Here is a 24,538-nt window from a genome sequence, read left to right as displayed (position 1 = left end):
TGCCCTCATTTACAATAGCTTTAAGGGTAACAGCACGAAAAAATTATAATGTAAGACTCAAACATGTCTGTTCCTCTTATCCGGTAGACATTTTGTAAAGAGTTGATCTCCTTATTAACATATCTAATCATGGAAACATGCAACTGCCACGTAAAAAAGTCTCACTGGCAGGATTGTCTACCCTATGTCTTTCCACTATCTGTCTCCTAAACATGCCCGTTTCTGTATGTGATTTGGTTAAATTTGCATCCATCAATTTTCTTCGGGATAGCAGTATTGTTCATATCTGTACTGTCTGTCTTGCATTCCCTATGCCAATATGCCGGCATTTCCATGCTATTGAAAAGGCAACTCACATCTCTTGTGGCTAACTGAATCAACCCCTTTGAATAACATACAGCATTTCATCTCAGACATAATAGGTACCATAGTTAATATGTCTCATCATTACCTAATGTATGATACTGTTTGCCTCTACTGTTTCATCCAATATACAGCTTTAATGCTTATCCACAGAACCCTTTTTTTTCCCTATGTACAAAAGACATCTATAAGTACGAGGAAACACTGCATCAGCATACCCTAACATATAACCACCCAAATTTGTGGATGGATATTAAGATAATGTTATCAGTTATTGTCACAATGTTTCTCTATGCAGCATAAGTATCACTATGTCAGCATAGTACCATTGAAGACATAACCACACTTGCATTCTCTCCATATGATTCTATTGTTTTTGAACAACACTGTGTGTATATATATTTTATTTGTATTTTGTCATGTATCTTTATGCATATTCTCATTGAAAATTATCATTGTTTTGTATAGGGATGAGTGGGTTTGGTTCCCTGAGAACCGAACCCACCCGAGCTATGGGAATTCGAGGCAGATCCGTGTCGACACGCGTTTTCCCACCTCACTTGGATCCGAAAATGAGGCAAAATGTCATCATCCCTCTGTTGGATTCTCACTGGTTTTGCATTCTATAAGGGTCCCGTGATCATCGCCATTTTTTGAGTCTGGCTGTGGAGAGTGAAGAGGGAGGATGGAGGGAGCTGGAATCTGTGCTGTTGCATGCTGACATTGTGCATAGGGGCAGGCTACTGTTGTCCATTTATGGGCTGGCTGTTGTCCTGTCCATAAGGGCTGGCTGTTGTCTATAGAGGGGATGGCTGGCTGTTTTCCTGTCCATAGGTGCTGGTTGTTGTCCTGTCCATAGGGGCTGGCTGCTGTCCTGTCCATAGAGGCTGGCTGGCTAGCTGTTGTCCTGTCCATAGGGGCTGGCTGTTGTCCTGTCCATAGGGGCTAGCTGTTGTCCTGTCCACAAGGGCTGGCTGTAGTGCTGTGTTGTCTAGGGGGTGCTCTGTCCTTCAAGGGTGCTCTTTACCCACCCCCAGTGTGAAAAAATAAAAAAAATTGTGTGTTAGACACACTTGTCATCAGCGCAGCAGTGCTGTGCTGCTGTCTGTTTAAGGGATGTTGCTTCTTTCAGGGGTTCACCCCAGTGGTTAAAAAAATAAAATAAACAATTTTTTTTGTGTGCGTTTAGCCACATCTGTGTTGTCTGTGTCTGTGTCATCTGTGTCGTCTCTGTGTATCATCCAGCAGTATTCAGCCATCATGCTGACGTCCCAATGACCCTGGTATCTTCTTTCTACATCTTTAACATCTTGGTGGAACCGTTCACCCTGTTCTACACTGTAGTCTCCGAGATTATTCGGGAAATGCGTTTCGACCCGCATAGGGTCTTCCTGTGGGAGTGGTGTCCACTCCCAGAGGAAGACCCTATGCAGGTCAAAACGCATTGGAGGCATACCCACGATACTATTGCAATCTTTCTCCGCTGGCACTCGCACCAGGGCACTCTTGTTTGAGACCACACACAGATGTATCATGTGAGTGGTCCCGATCACATGACCCGGAAGAAGCAGAAGTCCAGGATGCTGCCGCCAAGCACCCGAAGTTGGTCACCCTCAGCCTAGTGAGTGGCCAGGAGGCCGACTCTGAACTTAGAAGCATTTTGCGAGCGGCTCTGAATGAGGTCCCCAGTGCGCTGTGTTTATCCATTTCTCCCTTATACAGATTATGCCTACAGTAGTAGAGCCCCTTATACACATTTTGCCAAACAGCAGTGCCACATTTACAGATTATGCCAATTTATGTGATCTGGGCCTTGTCCATGGTCACTTACAGGAGCATGGGCCTAGTGCCACAGCCCTAAGGCCTGATTACCCTCATTGGTCTAGTGTCCGACAACCTGGTGGTCTAGGGAAGGGTTAATAAATACCAGTGGTCCAAGGCACTCCATTGCTCCTCAGCCACCATGCGCCTATGTCACTCCTTTACCCATCAACCAACATGCCCCCTGTGTCACTCCATTACCTACTGTCACCATGCCCCCTACTTCCTCAATTACTGTATAATCATTCTCAAACCTAATTAAAATAGTATCCCAGAATGCCGCCTAAACCTGGCAACCCCTCATTCTCACTCAATTAGAAACATGTTCTAGAACTGCTCCATAAAACTGGCAAGCACCCCTTTTTCCTTAAGTAAAATAATGTCCCAGAACTGCCCCCTACACCTAACAACCCCCCTTCTTCCTGAATTACAATCATATTCCAACTTTCCTCCACTGGAAAACAAGATCCACTTAAATTTAAATAGACCTCAGATCTATGGGGGCAGCCCAGTACATTTACTCACCCTCCTCTGAGTCCTGCTAGTGTGGTCTGTCCTGTATACTGCTCTCTTCCCCAGTCTGCATTGCCACTTGCACTGCTGTTTCCACTGCTTGCTGGATAGCTCCAGCCATTCATCAATCAGCATTCAGATACTCTGACAACTGTAATTGGTGGATGGCCAGCGTCTTTCACGAATCAATAATTCTGCAAGTAGCAGCCTACATTGTAGTGAGGCAGCGCAGGCAGCACCGCTATGTATTCTTGGACTCCAGAAATGACTGGTATTCGGAGGCAGGCAGAGAATGCTGCTTGGTCACTCTGATCCCAGCCATGGAGCATCCTCTGCTTGCCTCTGAGCCACACCATTAAAAATCTACCAGCCCAGGGAAATGTGACAAGCTCAAAAAGTGAAATGCAAGAGGTTTGCTCAAACACAGTTTCTAGTAACTCAGAGGTAACTTGTTTTTAAAGTACTAAAACTACCACTAATATATTTATTACCAGTTGTTTATGTAGCACACACATTTTCAGCAGCGCTTTTCAGATAATATTTGACCATTCACATTAGTCCCTGCCCCAGTGTAGCTTATAATCTATATTCCATAGACAAAAAACCTTACGGTTTCACATGTCCCATTAAGGCTGCTTAAACATGAACTGAAAATTCACAAAACCTACCGAATTTGTGCCACTCAAACTCCAAAAAGTAATGAAATTATGATAATTAAGGCTGACGCCTTAATGGACGTGTTCCTTGCATAATACAGATATGGTATGCCATTACACCATGTGGTTAACTTCAGATTCAGCACACTCACAGAGTGAGATTGCTGTTACTCACAAAATGGTGTAGCTGCTAATTCACAGAAATGTGTGCTCATTGGAATATACACATGCAGTCTATGCAACTGAGGTCTGAGCAGAACATAGAGCTGCACAGGTGGGATAAGAGTAAGGTGAATGGGGGGAGAAGGCAGTGTGGTGTGGATGGGGCAGACAGAAACATAAAAAATGAGGACTTGGGAGTAATCTATATTTCCAACTGTCAGTCTTTTCTGACACTCAGGGAAAACACAATAAGGGGCGCACAAAATAATGGAGGTGTGCGAACAAGAAGCAGCTCACCTGGAGGATAGGCTAATCCTAAAAACGTGAAATGCAAAAGAGAAAACAGGGAGCGCTACTAAAAGATACACTGATGGACCTGATATATATCAATGATGTCTAGAATCATTAAAATAAACACATAGTTTAATAATACTAAAGTTTCATCAGGAAATAAGTATACATATTGGTGTACAAAGACACAGAATAATTAGTAGACAGATTATTCAGCAATAACAAAAAAACTTCATAGCTAAAAGAGAAGAAAAAAAAATAATATATAAATTGTACAATTTTATGGTAATGCAGTGTCTAGGTAATGATTACCGTCCTGATGTGAGTGCCTGCTCTAGGGTCACAGTTCGTCCCGGCCGGGAAAGATGATAATGGTGAAGGTTGAACTCAGAAAGATGTGAATCTTTGGCAGCTTCTGTAAATTACAGTTTGCTCAGGATATACTTGATTATTCAAAGTACTATGGTGTCGGCTACTGTGCGAATGTTTCACTCACATAGGACTAGCCGTGATGTAATGAGCAAGTGGTTTCCCACAGGTGTCGGGTGTATTTGGTAAGCCACAATCGGATGGTTCACGGAACAAGCTGCCCTGAACAATGCAGCAAGCCACCCCAGTGGACCGCATCTCCCGCAGTAGTGCACCGACCGTGTGGACAGTCCAGCAATAGCCAGCGGTCTCCTGGCACAAGTCCTGCAGTTCCTGATGAACCTTTAGTATTATTAAACTATGTGTTTATTTTAATGATTCTAGACATCATTGATATATATCAGGTCCATCAGTGTATCTTTTAGTAGCGCTCCCTGTTTTCTCTTTTGCTTTTCTGACACTCAATTAGGATCACTTTTCTGCTGTTCTCTATGGTGGATTTTTGGAAAGGCATAACTCAGGGTAGGGGGTGCATTTAGATTGGGGTTTGTTTTATTAGGTAACTATTGTTCAATGGTAGGTGCTTTTGGGGTTTAGGTAATTGAAAAAAGTTATTTTTTAAACTATTGCCTTCCCAAATCCACCATTATAGAGATTGGAATTTTCAACTTGATGTGGAGCCTTAGTAAGAGCATCTATCAGGTACTTACTGTGGCTTTACTTGGGTGCACGAAGATGGCAAAGTCAGTGCGAGCGGTAGTGGTGGATGGGCTTGGGGGAAGGAAGCAGCCATAAGTTACAGCAGGAACTCAGGGGGGCAGCAAGTGTTAGCTGTGGCCAGGACCCAGGGGCGTTAGTGGTGGCGGTGGGGCAGGCAGAAGGACCCGGGGGAGGTAGCAGCAGACAGATTCAGGCTTGGATCTGAAAGATCCGTGATACCTGCATCGGTGTATAAATAAATACAGAGGCACGGATAGGATCAGTGAGACCCATCTGTGCTTCTGTAATTAAAAAGAAACCTTGTGTAAAAACAAAAAAAAATGACGTGGCCCTACCCCCCAAATAAAAACCAGCTTCGGAGCCCCAGTACTGGTTGGGCTAAATACAGGGCACAAATGATGTAGGGGTCCTCTGTATGAAGCACAACCAGCACCAGGCTAATCAGAACCAGTCCTGGTTGCCAAAATACGGGGAACAAATGACATAGTGATATCCCGTATTTAGCGCAACCAGCACTGGGCTCTGAGCCGGTCCTGGCTCTGGAAATACAGGGGGAAAAAATGCATAGGGCCCCCCTGTATTTCCCAGAACCAGCACCGGACCCTTTCTAGCAGGGGGGTGATACCACAGCCAGGGGAGCCCTTTCACTGGGTCCCCGAGCTAAAGCATCACCCCTAAATGCTAGTCAGCCCAGGCCAGTGATCTCTGGGGAGTTGGGGTCCCCCCAATAAATGGGCCCCCTCTCCAGGGCACCCCAGGCCCAGGCTGATAGCCCAGGGCTATCCCTGGCACCCCTGGGCATTGGGAAAGGGTCTAGTGCTGGTTCTGGGAAATACAGGGGGGGCCCTATGCACTTTTCCCCCTGTATTTCCATAACCAGGACCGGCTCAGATCCAAGTGCTGGTTGCGCTAAATACGGGGGACCCCTATGTCATTTGTCCCCCGTATTTTGGCAACCAGGACAGGTTCTGAAAAGCATGATGCTGGTTGTGCTTCATACGGGGGACCCCTACGTAATTTGTCCCCTGTATTTTGCACAACCAGTATTGGGGCTCCATAGCACGGAGCTGGTTGGTTTTGGGGGAGGGGGCCACTCCATTTTTTTTTTACACTGGTTTTATTTTAAAATACAGAAGCACAGATGGGTCTCACTGCCCCGTTCCTTCATCTGTGTTTGTTTTTTTTAAACACAGATGCAGGTATTTTGAATATTCCAGATCCGAGCCTGCATCTGTGTGCTGCTGCTACCTCCCCCGGGTCCTAACGCCTGCACCACCACCGCCGCCTGCATTTCTTTTTTCATTTATTTTTGCCCTGAAATTTTGCATGCAGCACTGTGTCACAGTTCTACCCACCTCTACCAAATTTCAACTTGCTACCTTCAACGGCTTTCGAGTTGTAGCCCCTTAAACACCCTGCCCCCCCTTCGGAATTCTCTATTGAGAAATCTGTTTTTTTAGATGCAGCCTTAATATAAGGGCACAACTGGGCCCTTATAATTCCTTACTACATGTACACACACATACACACTAAAGTCAATTTCTTAGTTGGGAGCCAATTAACCTATCAGTATATGTTTCAATTGTGGGAGGAAATCGGCAGTAGAGAGCTGTATATTTTAACAGGCAGAGTGATAGAATTTTCATTGCATGATATTTAGCTCTGCCTTCACTACATCAGGACTTGGAGAACAGCACAATCACAGTTCTAATGCTAGTGTAATACAAGTCAGGGTAATACAGTAATAGGCTCTGACATAGCCGGAGCCAAATTCAGGGATATCTACTAGCTAACTTAAATATCAACTCAATATATTGCTAATAATGCTTTTGCAGCATATACTGTACATTTTTCCACTGCTAAATATTAACCTGGAGTAAATGTTTCATGAAGAATCCGTAGAACAAAGTCCATCCATTCTCCAATGACATTTTCTGTACCTTGTGCATAGTATGTCTGGTAGTATGCTACAGGGTTAAAATCATCAATGTATTTCTGTGGGTTCTCCATGTTCTTCTCTTATCAGAAAGATTCAAACTGTGTTGGATTCTTTTGGACACTTAAGGATAAAGAAACCGGTTATTTAAAATTAGGTATTTAGTTATTGGAATGAAACAAATCATACAGGATATATAAAAAACATGCCATCATTTGGTTCAGTTTACTTTTAATTATTTTTCATACCCTTAACTTTCATGAACTATGCAAATGGAGCCATTTATCATTGAATAACCAGATGAGAAACATACTTTCCTGCACTGTAGTATAGAAGCATGGTTATTATTAAATTTAACGTGGACCAAAGTTCAATACACTAAAGATCTGGAAAATGTGCAAGGTGGAAACTTAGCAATACAAATTATTTTTATCATTTTGTCTTTTGAGATTTTTCTCCTTGTACAGTATACTCCATTTCACTTAAATTATGTCCTAAATAATCAGTTCAAGTGCATCAGGACCAGTGGTGCCTCCTGCCATTGCTGGTAGCAGGTTCTGTAATTGTGTGCATGCTCAGGATAGTGATATAGCGACTTACTTCTAGGGACTGCATCGGCTGCAGCCCACAGAGTCCAGGTAAGGCTACCGTGATAGTGAGGGAGTGTACTGGCAGTCCCAGGACAAGTCTCATGGGGAGAAGTCATCTCTGCATGTTTAGTGGCATGAGTGCCGCCCCACTGCTATAAATATATACCAAAACATGGGGGTCGGCGCACAAAAAAGAGTCAGCTTCAGGATTAAGGGAAAGATCTACCTTTTATCCTGTGGAATCTAGAGGTTCATTTATTGACATGTTTACACATCTAGTCAAGAAAGACTTTGAAAAACTTTATATGAAATTGCCAACAAGTTCAAAGAATTTAACTGCAGCAGAAAATAAGTCTTTAATAATTTGAGGGAAAATAAAAATCTTGTAATAAAACAAGCAGATAAGGGGGGGGGGATTGTGTTGCTAGATCGTGGAGATTATGAGAAAGAAATGTTTAGGATATTAGAAGATGGAGCATCTTATATGAAAATAAAAAGTGATCCGACAAAAGAGTATCTTGCTGAGCTGAAAGTTCTGCTAGATAAAGGTAAAAGTTTAGGTGTGATTACAGATGAAGAACATCAATATATGTATAATGAATATCCACGATTAGCAACCATCTACTATCTGCCAAAGATACATAAAAATCGGGATATGCCTCCTGGCCGCCCAATTGTATCAGGCATTGATTCCCTTACAGCACGAGTATCTGAATATGTAGATATTTTTTTAAAACCTTATGTATTCTTGCTAGAAACATATATCAAAGACTCCACACATGTTCTGCAACTTTTAAAAGATTTTCAATGGGAGGAAAGCTATTCATGGGGAACAATCGATGTTCAATCACTTTATACATCAATTCCCCATCAAAAAGGAATAGAAACTATAGAAAAACAATTGGTGGAGGATCCTGCAGTAGATAAATTTAAAATCATATTTTTATGTGAATGTGTACATTTTGTGTTAAAACACAATTATTTTACTTTCTTGAATGAGTTTTACATCCAAGCATGTGGCTGTGCTATGGGGACAATTTGCGCACCGAGTGTGGCGAATTTGTATATGGGAGATTGGGAGAGTAAATATGTGTTGTCAAATAACCCTTTCAGTGAATACATCGTATTTTTTAAGTGATATATCGATGATATCATAGTGGTGTGGCGGGGTACTAAGTGTGAATTTTAAAACTTTATTGAATATCTGAATACCAATGAATATAATCTGAGTTTCACTTCCAACTTCCAAGAGAAAAAGATTGAGTTTTTAGATCTAACACTCAGTACAGAAAATTGTAAGAATAAAAAAGTTGAAACTTATACTTTGTTTAAGAAAGTTGATAGTAACAGCTATTTAGATTCCTGGAATTGTCATCACACCAAATGGAAAAAGAATTTGCCCTTCTTGCAATTAGTCAGACTGAGACGCAATTGTAGTACCCTGGAAAAATTTGATGAGCTTTGTGAAGTATACAGAACAAGGTTTTTGGAAAAGGGCTATTCTGGTTCTCTCATTAATGCAGCCATATCAAGAGCAAGGCTGCTAGATAGAAATAATTTAATTCTATACCAAAAAGAAGATTCGAGTAAACAAAAGGAATCAGAGCATATGAAGTGTGCTTTTATCACACAGTTTAATAATTCTCATAATGAAATCCAACATGTGCTTGGTAAATATTGGCATATTATTAAGGTGGATCCAATTCTATCTCCATTCTTACCGGAGAAACCAGAAGTCATTTTTAAAAGGGCAAGAAACCTAAAATCTTATTTAACGCCTAGTATATTACCTGCATTAAAGGAGGAAAATAGGACTCATTCGTTTTTAGATATTAGTAATGGTTTTTATATCTGTGGTAAATGTAAGGTATGTCCACATGGGCTTAATAAGAAAACATTATTTCATGATGGAGGGGATAAAGAGTTTAAAGTGAAGGGATTCATAAATTGTAACACCATGTTTGTAGTCTATCTAATAGTGTGCGGGTGTGGAAAGCTATATATTGGCAAGACCAAAAGGCCTTTGAAAATAAGAATTCTCGAGCATCTGCGAAATATTAAAAATAAGGAAGATAATCATAGTTTACCAAGATATTTTAAAAAATGTCAGCATAGCAGTCCCGCAACTTTAAAATTTATGGGGATAGAGCATATCAAGGTGGATAAAAGAGGTGGAGATCGGGAGAATGTATTGACACAACGGGAAACGTTTTGGATTATCACCTTAAATACTCTGTCCCCTTGTGGTTTAAATGAGGGATTTGAGATCACCCCCTTTTTGAAAAAAATTATTATACATGTGATTCCCATCCATCCTGTGTCCTTACATTCATATGTTTTTTTTTTTAATGTATTTTCACTGTACTTTTGATGGCTGTTATAGTGTTACAGGTTTAGCATTTTTTCAACTTATGTGCATGTGTTTTTAATTATATTTTATAAAATGTATTTTTTCTTGCAGGATTGCAACTGATATGCATTTGTATCTGAGGTGTATCAATGTTGTTTTTCACATTTTATGTAATATATTAACAATGTATGCATTATTATTCTGAGATCCAGATGTATAAATGCTTGTTTAATATAGCAGTGTTTTCTGTGAGACATTTTCTATGAGACATTTTATACTTGTATGTTGCCATTTGAGCAGAGTGAAAGTATTAATTGTAACAAGCTACAGCTGTGAATCATTAAGTGTTGTGATGAATTTAGAGATGTGAGAGCATTGATGCTATTTAAAGGATGACTGTAGAAACGCCAGCCAGCCTCCTGATGAAGTTAAACAAGGGAAGGGGGAAAATGGGAAAGAACGTCGCACTGGCTGTTTAGATGAAGAAATATATATTATGCCACTATTCCCAGATTGATCTATATCTGAGTCAATATACATGAAACGGGTAGTGGTGGTGCTCACTAGAGTTTAAGATACATAAGCAATTTGAAAAAGGAGAAAAAAGGAAACTCTGTTTGGTGAGCACTCTAAACTGTCGTAAATCTTATGTATAACAAAATTAATATCGTGAATAAAGATGATAATATTAATAAAAGGGAAAAAGTTAGTATCATTGTACGGGGATGTTATTAAATGAGAAGACTGAGACTACTTATTAGGATCTAGTTTATAGAAAAGCACTGTAGCTATTGTACTCATTTAAGCCTCCTGGAATGAGTGTGCCCAATCTAAAGATCCATTCTGTTTCTTTGCGTAACAAGATGGTATTGAGGTCTCCTCCTCTAATACCCATGTGGATCTTTTCAAGGCAAAAGGCTTGAAGTTGCCCGACATTACTCTGATGTTTCTGTAAAAATGCCTGGCAACTGAGGTGAGTTTCTTCATTTTGAGGGTATCTGATCTCGCATTTCTGATATTGCAGGCATGTTCTCAAAGACGTAGTTTGAAAGTGCGTGTTGTCATACCCACATATCTGTAGCCACATGGACACAATAAACAATAGACTACGCCGGCGGTATTGCAGTTGAAGTATTCCTGTATGGTAATCTTACTCCCAAATCTATCTTGTATCTCATTAGTAGTAATGATGAGATTACAGGCCTTACATCTACCTTTCACTTTTGTTTTTCTTCTAGACATTGGCTCATAGTGACTATGTGTGAGTAGATCCACCAAATTCCTTGCTCTCCTCCAAGTCATGGAGACCTTAGTCTCCAAACGATTCTTTAAGTCATTATCCAGAAGTAAGATTGGCCAGTGTTTTTGCAGAATACTTTGTAAAGTTTGCCACTCTTTGCAAAAGTCTCCAATGAATCTAATGGTATTACTTTCCTCCTTGTTCTTAATTTTGGGAAATAAGAGGGTATCCCTATCGATCTTAGAGACTATATATTTTGGTTTTTTAATAGAGCGATTACTATAACCCCTGTTTTGTAGTCTCAAACAGAGATCTCTACATTGCAGTTGATAGTCATCGTCATTAGAACAATTTCATTGTAGTCGGAGAAATTCACCTTTTGGTAAATTAGAAATGGTGGGCGGGAAGTGACAGCTTTTTTCATGTAACAGACTGTTGGTAGCTGTTGCTTTTCTGTACAAATTAGTAACAATTTCTCCATTGGTTCCCTTATTGATTCTTAGGCCCAAAAAGGAGATACTCTTATCACTCTGATCCCATGTAAATTTTAAGTTGAGATGATTAAGGTTAAGGATTTCCATAAACTCAAGAAATTCCTGTTTCTGACCTCCCCATATGACAAAGACGTCATCAATGTAGCGTAACCATTGAATAACATGCTGTGTATACTTCTCATTTACCTCTGAGAAGACTATCTCCCGCTCCCACCAACCCAAGAATAAATTGGCATAGGTGGAATACTTCAACTGCAATACCGCCGGCGTAGTCTATTGTTTATTGTGTCAATGTGGCTACAGATATGTGGGTATGACAACACACACTTTCAAACTATGTTTTTTAGAACATGCCTGCAATATCAGAAATGTGAGATCAGATACCCTCAAAATGAAAAAACTCACCTCAGTTGCCAGGCATTTTTTACAGAAACATCAGAGTAATGTCGGGCAACTTCAAGCCTTTTGCCTTGAAAAGATCCACATGGGTATTAGAGGAGGAGACCTCAATACCATCTTGTTACGCAAAGAAACAGAATGGATCTTTAGATTGGGCACACTCATTCCAGGAGGCTTAAATGAGTACAATAGCTACAGTGCTTTTCTATAAACTAGATCCTAATAAGTAGTCTCAGTCTTCTCATTTAATAACATCCCCGTACAATGATACTAACTTTTTCCCTTTTATTATATATTCATCTTTATTCACGATATTAATACTACACCAACAGTGCGTACGTACCACGTGTATTACAAGTGTGTTCCAACCTATATTTCATGACATTACTATTACTCTTATCAGGACAACCTGGAGATGGTCACTTTTTCTTGAATATCACTTCTTTATATTACAGTATTATATAAACAATTTATTCCATACACGTGCACTCTTTCTATTAAATTGGTAACTACCACAGTAATCATGCATTAGTTACATGAATAATCCTATCACACACATACAGCTTCGCTATATGTATTCTAGCACCCTCACTATATTAGCTTGTCTTTTCTTTTTTCTTTTTCCTTTTCTTCTTTCTTTTTGTTCTTCTTCTTGTTTTCCCTACTCCTTTCACCTCTTTTCTCTTCTAATCTTCATTATCTATATTGTTGTTAGCATTAATAATTTACCATTATTATCTTATATTTATTTTTACTTTTATTATTATTTTTACTTTTTATTCATTTTTATTCATTTTTATTATTATTAATATTTTATTTTATTTTCAATATTGTTATCTCTACCCAGCACAGCACATACCTAGGTGTTGGGTAATATTTAATAGTGAAATATGCATCAAGTACCATGACCATTTTGTTGGTTGAATTTTAACTAAGTATGTAATGGTAGTGGGAATTGGTAAGTGCATGATTTAAATCGAAATTATCATTAGCTTAAGAACAATTTATTAAGAATGCTATTGAATAATATAGAATATAGGTATACGTATGCCGTTTAGTTACCTTTATATCTCAATAAATTCACACTGTTAGAAATTTATAATTGATTAATTTATTATGTGAATAGTCAATTATATTATAGAACCCTTTGTTTATTGCTACTCTAATACGAGGTCCTTACAAATTAAGTTGCAACATTAATTCAAATGTTGCCAGATGTCACTTTTCAAAGTATAGGGATGCCGTCAATAGAACACGTTCTCTTGTTCTGATAATGAAAGAACGGGATGTGGTTTCTAATGGCTGTAAGATCTGTCCTTCATGGCCAATCAAAAGATGATTGGCCATTCTATTCCTCTTATACCCGGGCCTTTTGAGGCATGTTGCCATCACATCATTTCCTCCGTGACCAAGCCAGCACGGCGAAACGCGCATCGGGGTCAGCAAGGCAGCATCGGGTGTCTGTGGACATTACATGACACATATCTCCATCAGGTTCCCTATTCCCGGAGTTTTCTCCATACTAATGCTCTCAATGATGTATACATTTATATGCTTATGATCTTAGATCTCTATATCAACTACTGGGTATATTTTTCATTAATAGAAGTTATTTACGGTTACACTTTAATGTGACTATCTGGATGCGTTGAAATGAATTAACATGATGTCAGTATAAAAAAGAATAAATGTACTAATTATGCTAATCTAGCCTGTTGTCTATATCCATTAAAACGCAGAGGATCACAGTACCAATTACACTGATAGATAGAACATGTGCTATATGAGGTTCAACCTGAAAAACAAATAGGACAAATGAAAGGGTCACCTGCGACTTTACTCTGACATAATTAATTTTGCACTATGCTGTATATTATAAAATTATTTACTTGAACATCATCACAGCCTTTCCCTTTTATTTTGGCAACATAGATTTATTAGAATATATGCAGTCACTCCGTTTTCTGATAAGTTGGTTATGTTGCTAAAAATGTTATATCAGATGTAATTGTCTGTACGGAAATCATCTGGTGTACTATACGACAAACAGTGACAACTGAGATGTGTCTAATTATCAATATAGTCTGCTGTAAATGTTACAACTCATGCCAATATTTAATTAAAGAGTTGCAGTAGTGTTTCACTGGGACAGAGTCTATATGTGATTTAGTCACAGGTTGATTCAAAACACCTTTTCTATACCGTGTATTGTATATCCACCTGAATAATCCTCTGCTAAAACATTTGTTTCAATGTCATATATTTTGCTAGACATATGACAATCTAGTTTGTTGCATTTTCTGTTATATACAAAGTTTCAAGGGAATACATGTCTTAATGTGATTATTTGCTCAGGATGCTGAATAGATGATATAAAATAAAGTTACTACTGCTTAATAATAACAATCATTGGGATATATATGTTTATATACATGCAATGGAATTTTATTGATAACAGCAATTATGATGGATATAGTGACTAAGTATCACTGATTAGATAGTCAGTCATATTGGTTCTCACCTCAACTACTGACTTATTATGAGAAATCATTCTAATAAGTATGATCAGTGATTTATTCTGTTATCATATATCATTATATTCTATCCCTTATTGTCACTTCTCTATTCCTCTATTAACCGACGGTTATCTCAAGCTTAGTAGTTCTCTCATTAGGGGTCCAATTCTAATATAGTTAGACCCATAACAGCAGAAATGAAAACTTGAGTAACACTGCGGTTACACTGTTGTTTCCATGGGCAACCTGCCTTTCCGGTAATCTCTCACTCCTCATAGATGGACTTTGGTCTAAGTGAGGAGCAGTAGAATGAGGTTTGACAGCTTCTATGCCCGGACTTTTCTAAATTCGATAATTTAGGGAATATTGATGTTATGCATTAGGGGTTAAACCGATGTTTGCATAAATTATGCTATGTAAGCTTGATTATAATTGAATTCTATTATCTGTATATTTCGCCATCTCTTGATATATTGGAGGATGTATGTATTTTACTATTATTATGTGTTTGTTAGAATTAATATATTTTTTTGATACTTGTGAAGTGTTGTGTACAACAGTGAGTCTATTTTAAAGATCAATTATTAAAAGTTATGTTTTATTATACATAAGATTTATGACAGTTTAGAGTGCTCACCAAACAGAGTTTCCTTTTTTCTCCTTTTTCAAATAGCCTCCTGATGAAGTCTTATGACGAAACATGTAGTGGCGTGGCTTGGCGTTTTCGATTGTGCAGAGGAACCAGTTCCCAGAGAAGTCCCTGGAGACGTCCAGGTTACAGACCGGGTGACTGCCTCTGCTTATTCTTGTGCTGTTTACGCTAGTGGTGGCTCTGACTGCTTGTTCTGGTACGAGCATTGTCATTTTTAAAGATTGCAATAAAATATTGTTATACTTTTAAGCACGATGTGGCGCCCCCTTTCTATGTTTTCTTTCTGGTGTTGTTCCCGGCTGGATTCGGGGGTTCTTAATTGGGGAAGATGCCGATCCATTTCATATACAGGATCTCTGCTTCACAATCCCACTTTCATATGTGAGGAATTGGTTACAAGACACTGTCTGTGCAATCACTTGTGGGACTCATTCCCTGGACATTGGTATTGTTCCAAACTCTGAATTAAGCGCACTAATTATTTTTTTCTATATATATATATATATATATATACACTAGGGGTGAGCGGGTTCGGATTTCTGAAATCCGAACCCCCCCGAGCCCCCCCGATCCGAGTCCGATCCGAGTCAGGCTCGACTTTTCCCGCCTGACTCGGATCTGAAATCGAGGCAAAACGTCATCATCCCGCCTTCCGAGTCTCGCGGGTTTTGGATCCTATATAAGGTACCCGCGTCGGCGCCATTTTCTCACTCGGCTGTGGACAGTGAAGAGGGAGGGTGGGAGTTAGGGCTGTGTAGTGTAGTGTAGTGTAGTGTAGTGCTGCTGTTGTCCACTACTTCAAAGTCCATAGGGGCTGGCTGTGTTGTGCTGTGCTGCTGTTGTTAATAGGGGCTGTGTCCACTACTTCAAAGTCCATAGGGGCTGGCTGGACTGTGTTGTGCAGTCAGTTCTCCATAGGGGCTGTGTCCACTCCAAAGTCCTGTGCAGTGTCCCAGTCCTAAAGGAGTACTGTAGTGTTGTCCAGGGGGTGCTCTGTCCATCAGGGGTGCTCCCCCCAAGTGCTAAAAAAATAATATATTTTCTGTGTTTGTGAATTGTGTGCGCAGTAGCCGCACGTGCATCAACAAAGTAGTGCCAAGCGTGCGCCTGTGTCATAAGTAAAGGGCCAGCTGGCTTGACCGTTAAAGGGTGCTGTAACCCCCGAAAGTACACTCCAGTCCAAACCAAAAAAAAAATTATTTTCTGTGTTTGTGAATTGTGTGCGCAGTAGCCGCATGTGCATCAACAAAGTAGTGCCAAGCGTGCGCCTGTGTCATAAGTAAAGGGCCGGCTGGCTTGACCGTTAAGGGTGCTGTAACCCCCGAAAGTACACTCCAGTCCAAACCAAAAAAAAAATTATTTTCTGTGTTTGTGAATTGTGTGCGCAGTAGCCGCACGTGCATCAACAAAGTAGTGCCAAGCGTGCGCCTGTGTCATAAGTAAAGGGCCGGCTGGCTTGACCGTTAAGGGTGCTGTAACCCCCGAAAGTACACTCCAGTCCAAACCAAAAAAAAAATTATTTTCTGTGTTTGTGAATTGTGTGCGCAGTAGCCGCACGTGCATCAACAAAGTAGTGCCAAGCGTGCGCCTGTGTCATAAGTAAAGGGCCGGCTGGCTTGACCGTTAAAGGGTGCTGTAACCCCCAAAGTACACTCCAGTCCAAACCAAAAAAAAATGTATTTTCTGTGTTTGTGAATTGTGTGCGCAGTAGCCGCACGTGCATCAACAAAGTAGTGCCAAGCGTGCGCCTGTGTCATAAGTAAAGGGCCGGCTGGCTTGACTGTTAAAGGGTGCTGTAACCCCCAAAAGTACACTCCAGTCCAAACCAAAAAAAAAATTATTTTCTGTGTTTGTGAATTGTGTGCGCAGTAGCCGCACGTGCATCAACAAAGTAGTGCCAAGCGTGCGCCTGTGTCATAAGTAAAGGGCCGGCTGGCTTGACCGTTAAAGGGTGCTGTAACCCCCAAAGTACACTCCAGTCCAAAAAAATATATATTTTCTGTGTTTGTGACTTGTGTGCACTGTGGCTGCACGTGCATCAACAAAGGAGCAGCGCCAAGCGTGCGCCTGTGTCCCATAAGTAAAGAGCCGGCTGGCTCATTTCTTAAAGGGTGGTGTAACCCACAAAGTGCACTACTCTCCAGCAAAAATAAAAAAATATTTTCTGTGTTTGTGTGCGCTTTAGCCGCACGTATATATATCAATATAACATAAATGGAGGACCAAACTTTCTCTGATAAAAATAAAATAGGGAAAGATCAAGAACCACTTCCTACTAGTGCTGTTGCTGCTGCTGGGAGTTGTTCATCATCCCAGAGAGGAAGTAGGAACATCACTACTTTTACTAAACAATTGACCCTCCAACAGTCCCTAGCGATGAGGATGAAGTACAACAGCAGTCATCCTGAAGCAAAACGTATAACTGAGGCCTTGACTGCTATGTTGGTGTTAGACGTGCATCCGGTATCCGACATTAGTGCAGTGGGATTTAGACAATTGATGGAGGTAGTGTGTCCTCGGTTCCAAATCCCGTCTAGATTCCACCTGCATCCTCAAAGCAGCAGCGACAAGCGTGCGTCTGTCTGTTAAAGGGTGGTGACACCCTCAAAGTGTGCTACACAAACAATTAAAATATTGTTCTTTTTTTTTCTGTCTTTGTGAAATGTGTGGGCTGTAGCCGCACCTGCATCCTTAAAGCAGCAGCGACAAGCGTGCGTCTGTCTGTTAAAGGGTGGTGACACCCTCAAAGTGTGCTACACAAACAATTAAAATATTGTTCTTTTTTTTTCTGTCTTTGTGAATTGTGTGGGCTGTAGCCGCACTTGCATCCTCAAAGTAGCAGCGACAAGCGTGCGTCTGTCTGTTAAAGGGTGTTGTAACTCTCAAAGTGCTCCAAAAAATCAAAAATTTTTTTTTAATGTGTTTGTGACTTGTGTGCGATGTAGCCACACTTGCATCCTCAAAGCAGCAGCGACAAGCGTGCGTCTGTCTGTTAAAGGGTGGTGACACCCTCAAAGTGTGCTACACAAACAATAAAAATATTCTTCTTCTTTTTTCTGTCTTTGTGAATTGTGTGGGCTGTAGCCGCACCTGCATCCTTAAAGCAGCAGCGACAAGCGTGCGTCTGTCTGTTAAAGGGTGGTGTAACTCATGAAGTGCTCCAAAAAATAAAAAACTATTTTTTTTATGTGTTTGTGACTTGTGTGCGATGTAGCCGCACTTGCATCCTCAAAGCAGCAGCGACAAGCGTGCGTCTGTCTGTTAAAGGGTGGTGACACCCTCAAAGTGTGCTACACAAACAATAAAAATATTCTTCTTTTTTCTGTCTTTGTGAATTGTGTGGGCTGTAGCCGCACCTGCATCCTTAAAGCAGCAGCGACAAGCGTGCGTCTGTCTGTTAAAGGGTGGTGACACCCTCAAAGTGTGCTACACAAACAATTAAAATATTGTTCTTTTTTTTTCGGTCTTTGTGAAATGTGTGGGCTGTAGCCGCACCTGCATCCTTAAAGCAGCAGCGACAAGCGTGCGTCTGTCTGTTAAAGGGTGGTGACACCCTCAAAGTGTGCTACACAAAGAATAAAAATATTCTTCTTCTTTTTTCTGTCTTTGTGAATTGTGTGGGCTGTAGCCGCACTTGCATCCTCAAAGCAGCAGCGACAAGCGTGCGTCTGTCTGTTAGAGGGTGGTATAACCCTCAAAGTGTGCTCCACAAACAATTAAAATATTGTTCTTTTTTTTTCGGTCTTTGTGAATTGTGTGGGCTGTAGCCGCACTTGAATCCTCAAAGCAGCAGCGACAAGCGTGCGTCTGTCTGTTAAAGGATTACATCGGTGACAGCATCCAAGTAGGCATGTCAGACAGTCCGTACCTGTACTGGCAGGAAAAAGAAGCAATTTGGAGGTCCCTGTACAAACTGGCTCTATTTTACCTGAGTTGCCCCCCCTCCAGTGTGTACTCCGAAAGAGTGTTTAGTGCAGCCGGGAACCTTGTTAGCGAAAGGCGTAGGAGGTTGCTTCCACAAAATGTGGAGAAGATGATGTTCATAAAATGAATGATCAACTCTTCCAGGGAGACCAGCCTCCAGAACGTACAGAGGGACCTGTGGTTCCAGCAGGGACGAATTAATACTCTGTGAGGATGAGGATGTACATAACACTGAAGAGGGTGAGGAATCTGTGGATGAGGAGGATGAGGACGACTTCTTGCCTCCGTAGAGCCAGTTTGTGCAGGGACAGATTAATTGCCAGCTTGTTTTGTGGGGGCCCAAACGAACCAATCATTTCAGCCACAGTTGTGTGGCAGACCCTGGCGCTGAAATGATTGGTTTGTTAAAGTGTGCATGTCCTGTTTATACAACATAAGGGTGGGTGGGAGGGCCCAAGGACAATTCCATCTTGCACCTCTTTTTTTTCTTTGCATTATGTACAGTTTGGGGCCTAGTTTTTCAATGCCATCCTGTCTGCCACTGCAGTTTCAGGCCTAGATGGGACACGTGTTTGTGCCGCCCACTCGTGTCGCTTAGCATAGTCATCCAGCTAACTCGGTGCAACCTTTTGGACATAAAAACACTATTGTGAGGTGTGAGGTATTCAGAATAGACTGGAAATGAGTGGAAATTAAGGTTATTGAGGTTAATAATAGCATAGGAGCAGAAAAACCTACAAATTCTGTGATTTTAGCTGTTTTTATGCTTTTTTTCAAAAAAATACAGATCCAAAACACAAAACCCAGAACCCAAAACACGGAAGGGTGGTTTTGGCAAAACCAATCCAGATCCAAAACACGAAGAAAGATCCAGATCCAAAACCAAAACACAAAACACGAAAAGTGGCCGGTGCACACCCCTAATATACACACACCATAAGAAAGAGGCAGCACTCCAGGAGTTGTAAGGCAAAAACAACAGCCGATGCTGTCAGGGACGCCATTAGGTGGGGAACTGCTGGGTCTGGTGTCCTGGGCAGAGAGGGGGGCCAGCACAGGGGCGGACCTACATGTGATGCAGCAGGTGCCCTTTGGGAGTAATGGCCTGCAGGTATCTTGGCACGTAGCAGATCGGAAGAGTATACAGTAAAATCCCTTCAGTAGCTGTACCTGGAAGTGATGTGAGTGAGGGCAGAAGTGGAGGTTTCTGCCCACACTTTCCAGGAAAATAACAAAGTTGGCCCCTTGCGGGCTCGCTTCGCTCGCCATGCTGTGGGCATGGTAGCCCACTTCGCTCTCCACAAGAATATATTCCCCCTCTATGCCCACTTGGATGGTAGCGAATGACGTTGGACACTGGCTGATGACGTCATCGTACAGAAACGGAAGGGGATCTATCTCATTCCATAGGAAATCCTAATCACTGAAGATCCGCATTGTGCAGCTGTTAGACAGTGATGAATTATCATAGCTTCCTATATTTAAGGGGCACTTCCTGGAGCTCCCCCAGACAATGAGCTCAGAGCAGCTCAGCATATGCCTGACAGAGCAGTGTGACTCACCAGTCTGCCCACTCAGAAAACAGTACTCTCGGACAGGCTGACTCCTCCCTTTTGCAACAGGCGGCAGTGAGGGCCTCTCAGCATACTGACACAGAGGTATGTTAACTGGGGAGGGGGGTCATACAGAGGGGGATGTCTGAGAGGGGGGTCACTGACAGAGGGAATGTCTGTATGTCTGGGGGGGCCCCTGCCCCTGACAGACAGAGGGGATTGTCTGGGGAGGCACTGACAGAGAGGAATGTGTGTGTCTGGGGGGGGCACTGACAGGGGAATGTGTGTATGGGGAGGAGTCACTGGCAGGAGGGAATGTGTGTGTGGGGGGCCACTGACAGACAGAGGGGAGTGTCTGTGTGGGGGGCATTGCTAAGAGAGAGAGGGGAATGTGGGGGAGGCACTGCTGGGCGATAGAGGTGATTATAAGTGAGTCACGGGCCCCACAATTTCTGATGGCAGCCCTGGGTGCTTTACTACTGTAGTAAAGCACTGGCTGTTGTTTTTGCCTTACAAGTCCTGGAGTGCTGCTTTTTTTCTTGTGGTTTGTGTTGAGGGGCTAAGGTCCCCCGGGTGAGCACCCTGGCAGGTTATTCAATTCTTTTTTCATTTGTATGCCTGTACTGTGACATATTCTCTCTCTCTCTCTTTCTCTCTCTCTCTCTCTCTCTCTCTCTCTCTCTCTCCCCCCCCCCCACCCACCAATATTCCGAAACACAGAATACTTTTTAGCATGGCTGAGATAGTGAAAACTTTGCTGTTTGGTTCAATGTACACAAACTTTGTTAAAAGCACATATTATTAAACATATTGTATACCATTACCTTTAGGTTGTGTGTATACGATACACAAATGAACTTCATGTATGTACACCAGCTTTGTTTGAGCCACAACATTATTGAAAATATTGTAAAAAATACCTGCAGACTGTGTGTATAAGGTGTGTATAAAACTTAAATGCATTATATATATATATATATATATATATATATATATATATATATATATATATATCCATATGGTATGCAAATATTCCAAATTACGGAATATTCCGATATCCAAAATGCCCCATGTCCCTAGCATTTTGGATATGGGAGACTCAACCTGTATATGCTCATCAGCCATAACATTAAAACCACCTGGCTAAAATTGTGTAGGTCACCCTTTGTGCTGCTAAAGCCCTGACCCATCGAGCCATAGACCCCACAAGATCTCTGAAGGTCCCAAACATTTTGGATATGGGAGACTCAATCTGTAATATATATATATATATATATATATATATATATATATATATATATATATATCACTCTAAATAGTGCTGCTTCCTCAATAAGCTTTAAGCATGTTAGAATGTATTCTAGGAACCCAGAAAGAAGTTATTGTAAAGAGTATAACATCTTATGTGATAAAGAACAATCTGTTATGTACAGTGCATCAAGGATTAAAATACTTAGCATGAAACAAGCCTGTTTAGCTGTCAGTCTCCAACAACCCTTTCAGTGCCTTCACCTCAGCAATTTACACTCAAAGAAGGCAATTAAATAATTAGGGGTTACAGAGTAATTTATTTGGTTTACTCTGCAACTTCTACATAGTACAAACAAATGCACATAATATACATACTTTATTACATGGTAGGGGGAAGGGGTTATCTTAATGAATCGCACTGATTCTAAAAATTAAATAGAGGTTATTAAGTGATATAGGGGTCTATTTACTAAGCAGTGTTAGGAGACAGAGTGAAAAGTGATAAGTCTGTGATAAGGTGCCAGCCAATTAGCTCCCAGCTGTCATCTCACAGGCTGTGTTTGAAAAATGACAGTTGGGAGCTGATTGGCTGGCACCTTATCACTTTCCTATCACTTTTCACTCTGTCCCCTAACACAGCTTAGTAAATAGACCCCACAGAGACATATGAGAAACTTGATTCAGACCCAAGAGAGAAAATTATTAGTGAGATTTTACTTATAGACAATAAAAGTATTTCAGATGAAGAGTATAAATATCTCAATGTAAAACACCCATGAATACCAATATTTTATATAGTGCCCCAAAATCCATAAAAGATTAGAAAATCCACACAGACGCCCAATTGTTTCCATGATAGGATCTGTCACTTCCCATGTATCTGAATTGATAGATGTTTATTTGAAAAAGTATGCTTTTGCTTTGAATTCATAAATTAAGGATTCAACGCAGACCATAGCCATGTTTAGTGAGTTTTAATGGTCCATAGACTGACATAAAGTTGTTATATATGTGCATACCACACATAAAAGGAATAGGTTCAATAGCTACATACTTGGACATGGACCCTGAGATCAATGGGAATAAGAAAATATTTTATATTTCAGAATCAGAGCATGATTCAGATCGCTATTCTGCTAATACGCACGCAACGCAGTTGCCAATATCAGCGGTGATATGTAAATGTTTGCATTTACATTGCGATTGCAGCCTAACATAAGGACGCTCTCTTACCCTTACACACATCCATATACTTTGGCAACATAACAAAATAATCGGTAACATCAGTTAAAGCAGGGTCACTTGGGAACTGCTAACTTCAGCGCACTCTATGAGGCCTCAGGTTGCGAATGGCCACACGCCCATGCAACGGCATTGCACTTAGCTGTGGCCATGTGCAATATTCTACGCCATGCCGTGCGCTGCGGTTGCACCATGCAATCTATGGATTCGCGGGTGTGAACGCAGCACGCGTACCCATGAGCAAGTATGCGACTCGCGCAATGCATGGCGTGAACTGCCGTGAAAGCGACAAAGATGCAAGAGGACACATTTGTATTGCGTAGTATTAGGAATTAAATAATTCTTACCTCCCCTTTGTGTTTCTCTCCTGTATGAGGTTAATAGCAAACAATCTTTTGACTTTTCTGTGCTGTCATTGAAGGTTTATATAGCTCTCAGTGGTTTCCCAAGTTAATCACATGATATGTTATTTTGCAACTAACATACCTCTCCATCTAGGCAGATATTTAAGGTTAAATAAGGATTTTACTTATAAACGTATATGGAGAGTTTTGTTGTGTATGTCTGTCTTACTCTTTAGCCAGTTAATACTTGCAATTTGTACTTTTGGGTTCAGTAATGCTGGAGTGCTCTGTCTGTATGTTCTATGTTAACTTTAACCACCTAACTGCCATTTTTTATTTTTTTTAAAGTGACCTAATATTTTACAATTTCTTTTAGCTTTAAATTAGTCAAAAACATTTTATCTATAGATAAAAAATTATCCGATAGCTGCGATGGGCAACAACTCCACTTCTAAAAATTAGCAATAGTACTCACAGGAGAACTTCAGTTTTTCTTTTTTGCAACCAGAGTGCGGTTCAGTATTTGGTATTCTGGGACACAAATTTGGCAGTGATGTCGATGGTCATAGACCACATGTTAGGATTAGATGTAATAAACCAATTTGTCTATTGTGCAAACATCAAGGTTTCAAATCAGCGTAATTTTTTTTTCAGCTATTCAAAGAACTGCTCTGGAAGTTATAGATGGGTTGTGCATATGTCCCAGGTTTCTGACTTTTGACTGTTGTCCAGAACTCCAGTGAAATTTTTTTGGGTTGAAAAGCCAGCCTTCCAAATATATTGGGATCAAGTAAGAAACAGTTTCAGTGTTCCCTGAAAGTTAATGAAGAGAGTGTGGGGGCCTTTATTCTTTAGATTTTCATTATTATCTCCTTGTATTAAAAATATCTGCTAATTGTTAGAGGTGCGCTCCTTGCTGCCTCTGGGCCTGATTCAGTCCCGGTCGCAAGCACTGAGTGCTTCGAACCGGGTCGATGGTGGCCCAGAGCGCATGCGCACGACAGAGCCAGCTCCGTCATGCGCATGCACATGACCCAGATAGCGACGAGCAAGCCATTGCTCCGGGTCTCGCACCAAAGGGGGCATGCTGTCGATGTTGAGTGACAGCATGCCCCCTTTGGTGAGTGGGCCAGGGGGGTGGCTGTCCAGATG

At 41.0% G+C, this 24,538-nt stretch overlaps 1 protein-coding gene across 1 annotated transcript in view; it reads right to left on the bottom strand.

Annotated features, from left to right (window-relative positions):
• Positions 1-23,418, bottom strand: part of LOC148504751 (indolethylamine N-methyltransferase-like) — a 49,944-nt gene extending 26,526 nt beyond the window's left edge. Inside the window, exons 1-2 of the mRNA XM_088448530.1 lie at positions 23,390-23,418; positions 6,767-6,954 (exon numbers count right to left, since the gene is read on the bottom strand). Coding sequence (XP_088304656.1) covers positions 6,767-6,905 — 139 coding nt within the window. The 5' untranslated portion in view covers positions 6,906-6,954; positions 23,390-23,418. The remainder of the gene's footprint in view (positions 1-6,766; positions 6,955-23,389) is intronic.
• Positions 23,419-24,538: the final 1,120 nt, after the last annotated feature.

This window comes from Taudactylus pleione, unplaced genomic scaffold (genome assembly GCF_031769625.1).
Source record: "Taudactylus pleione unplaced genomic scaffold, aTauple2 ptg000457l, whole genome shotgun sequence".
Classification (NCBI taxonomy): domain Eukaryota; kingdom Metazoa; phylum Chordata; class Amphibia; order Anura; family Myobatrachidae; genus Taudactylus; species Taudactylus pleione.
Note: the sequence above shows the minus strand (reverse complement) of the source record. Positions and strands in the feature narration are given on the sequence as shown.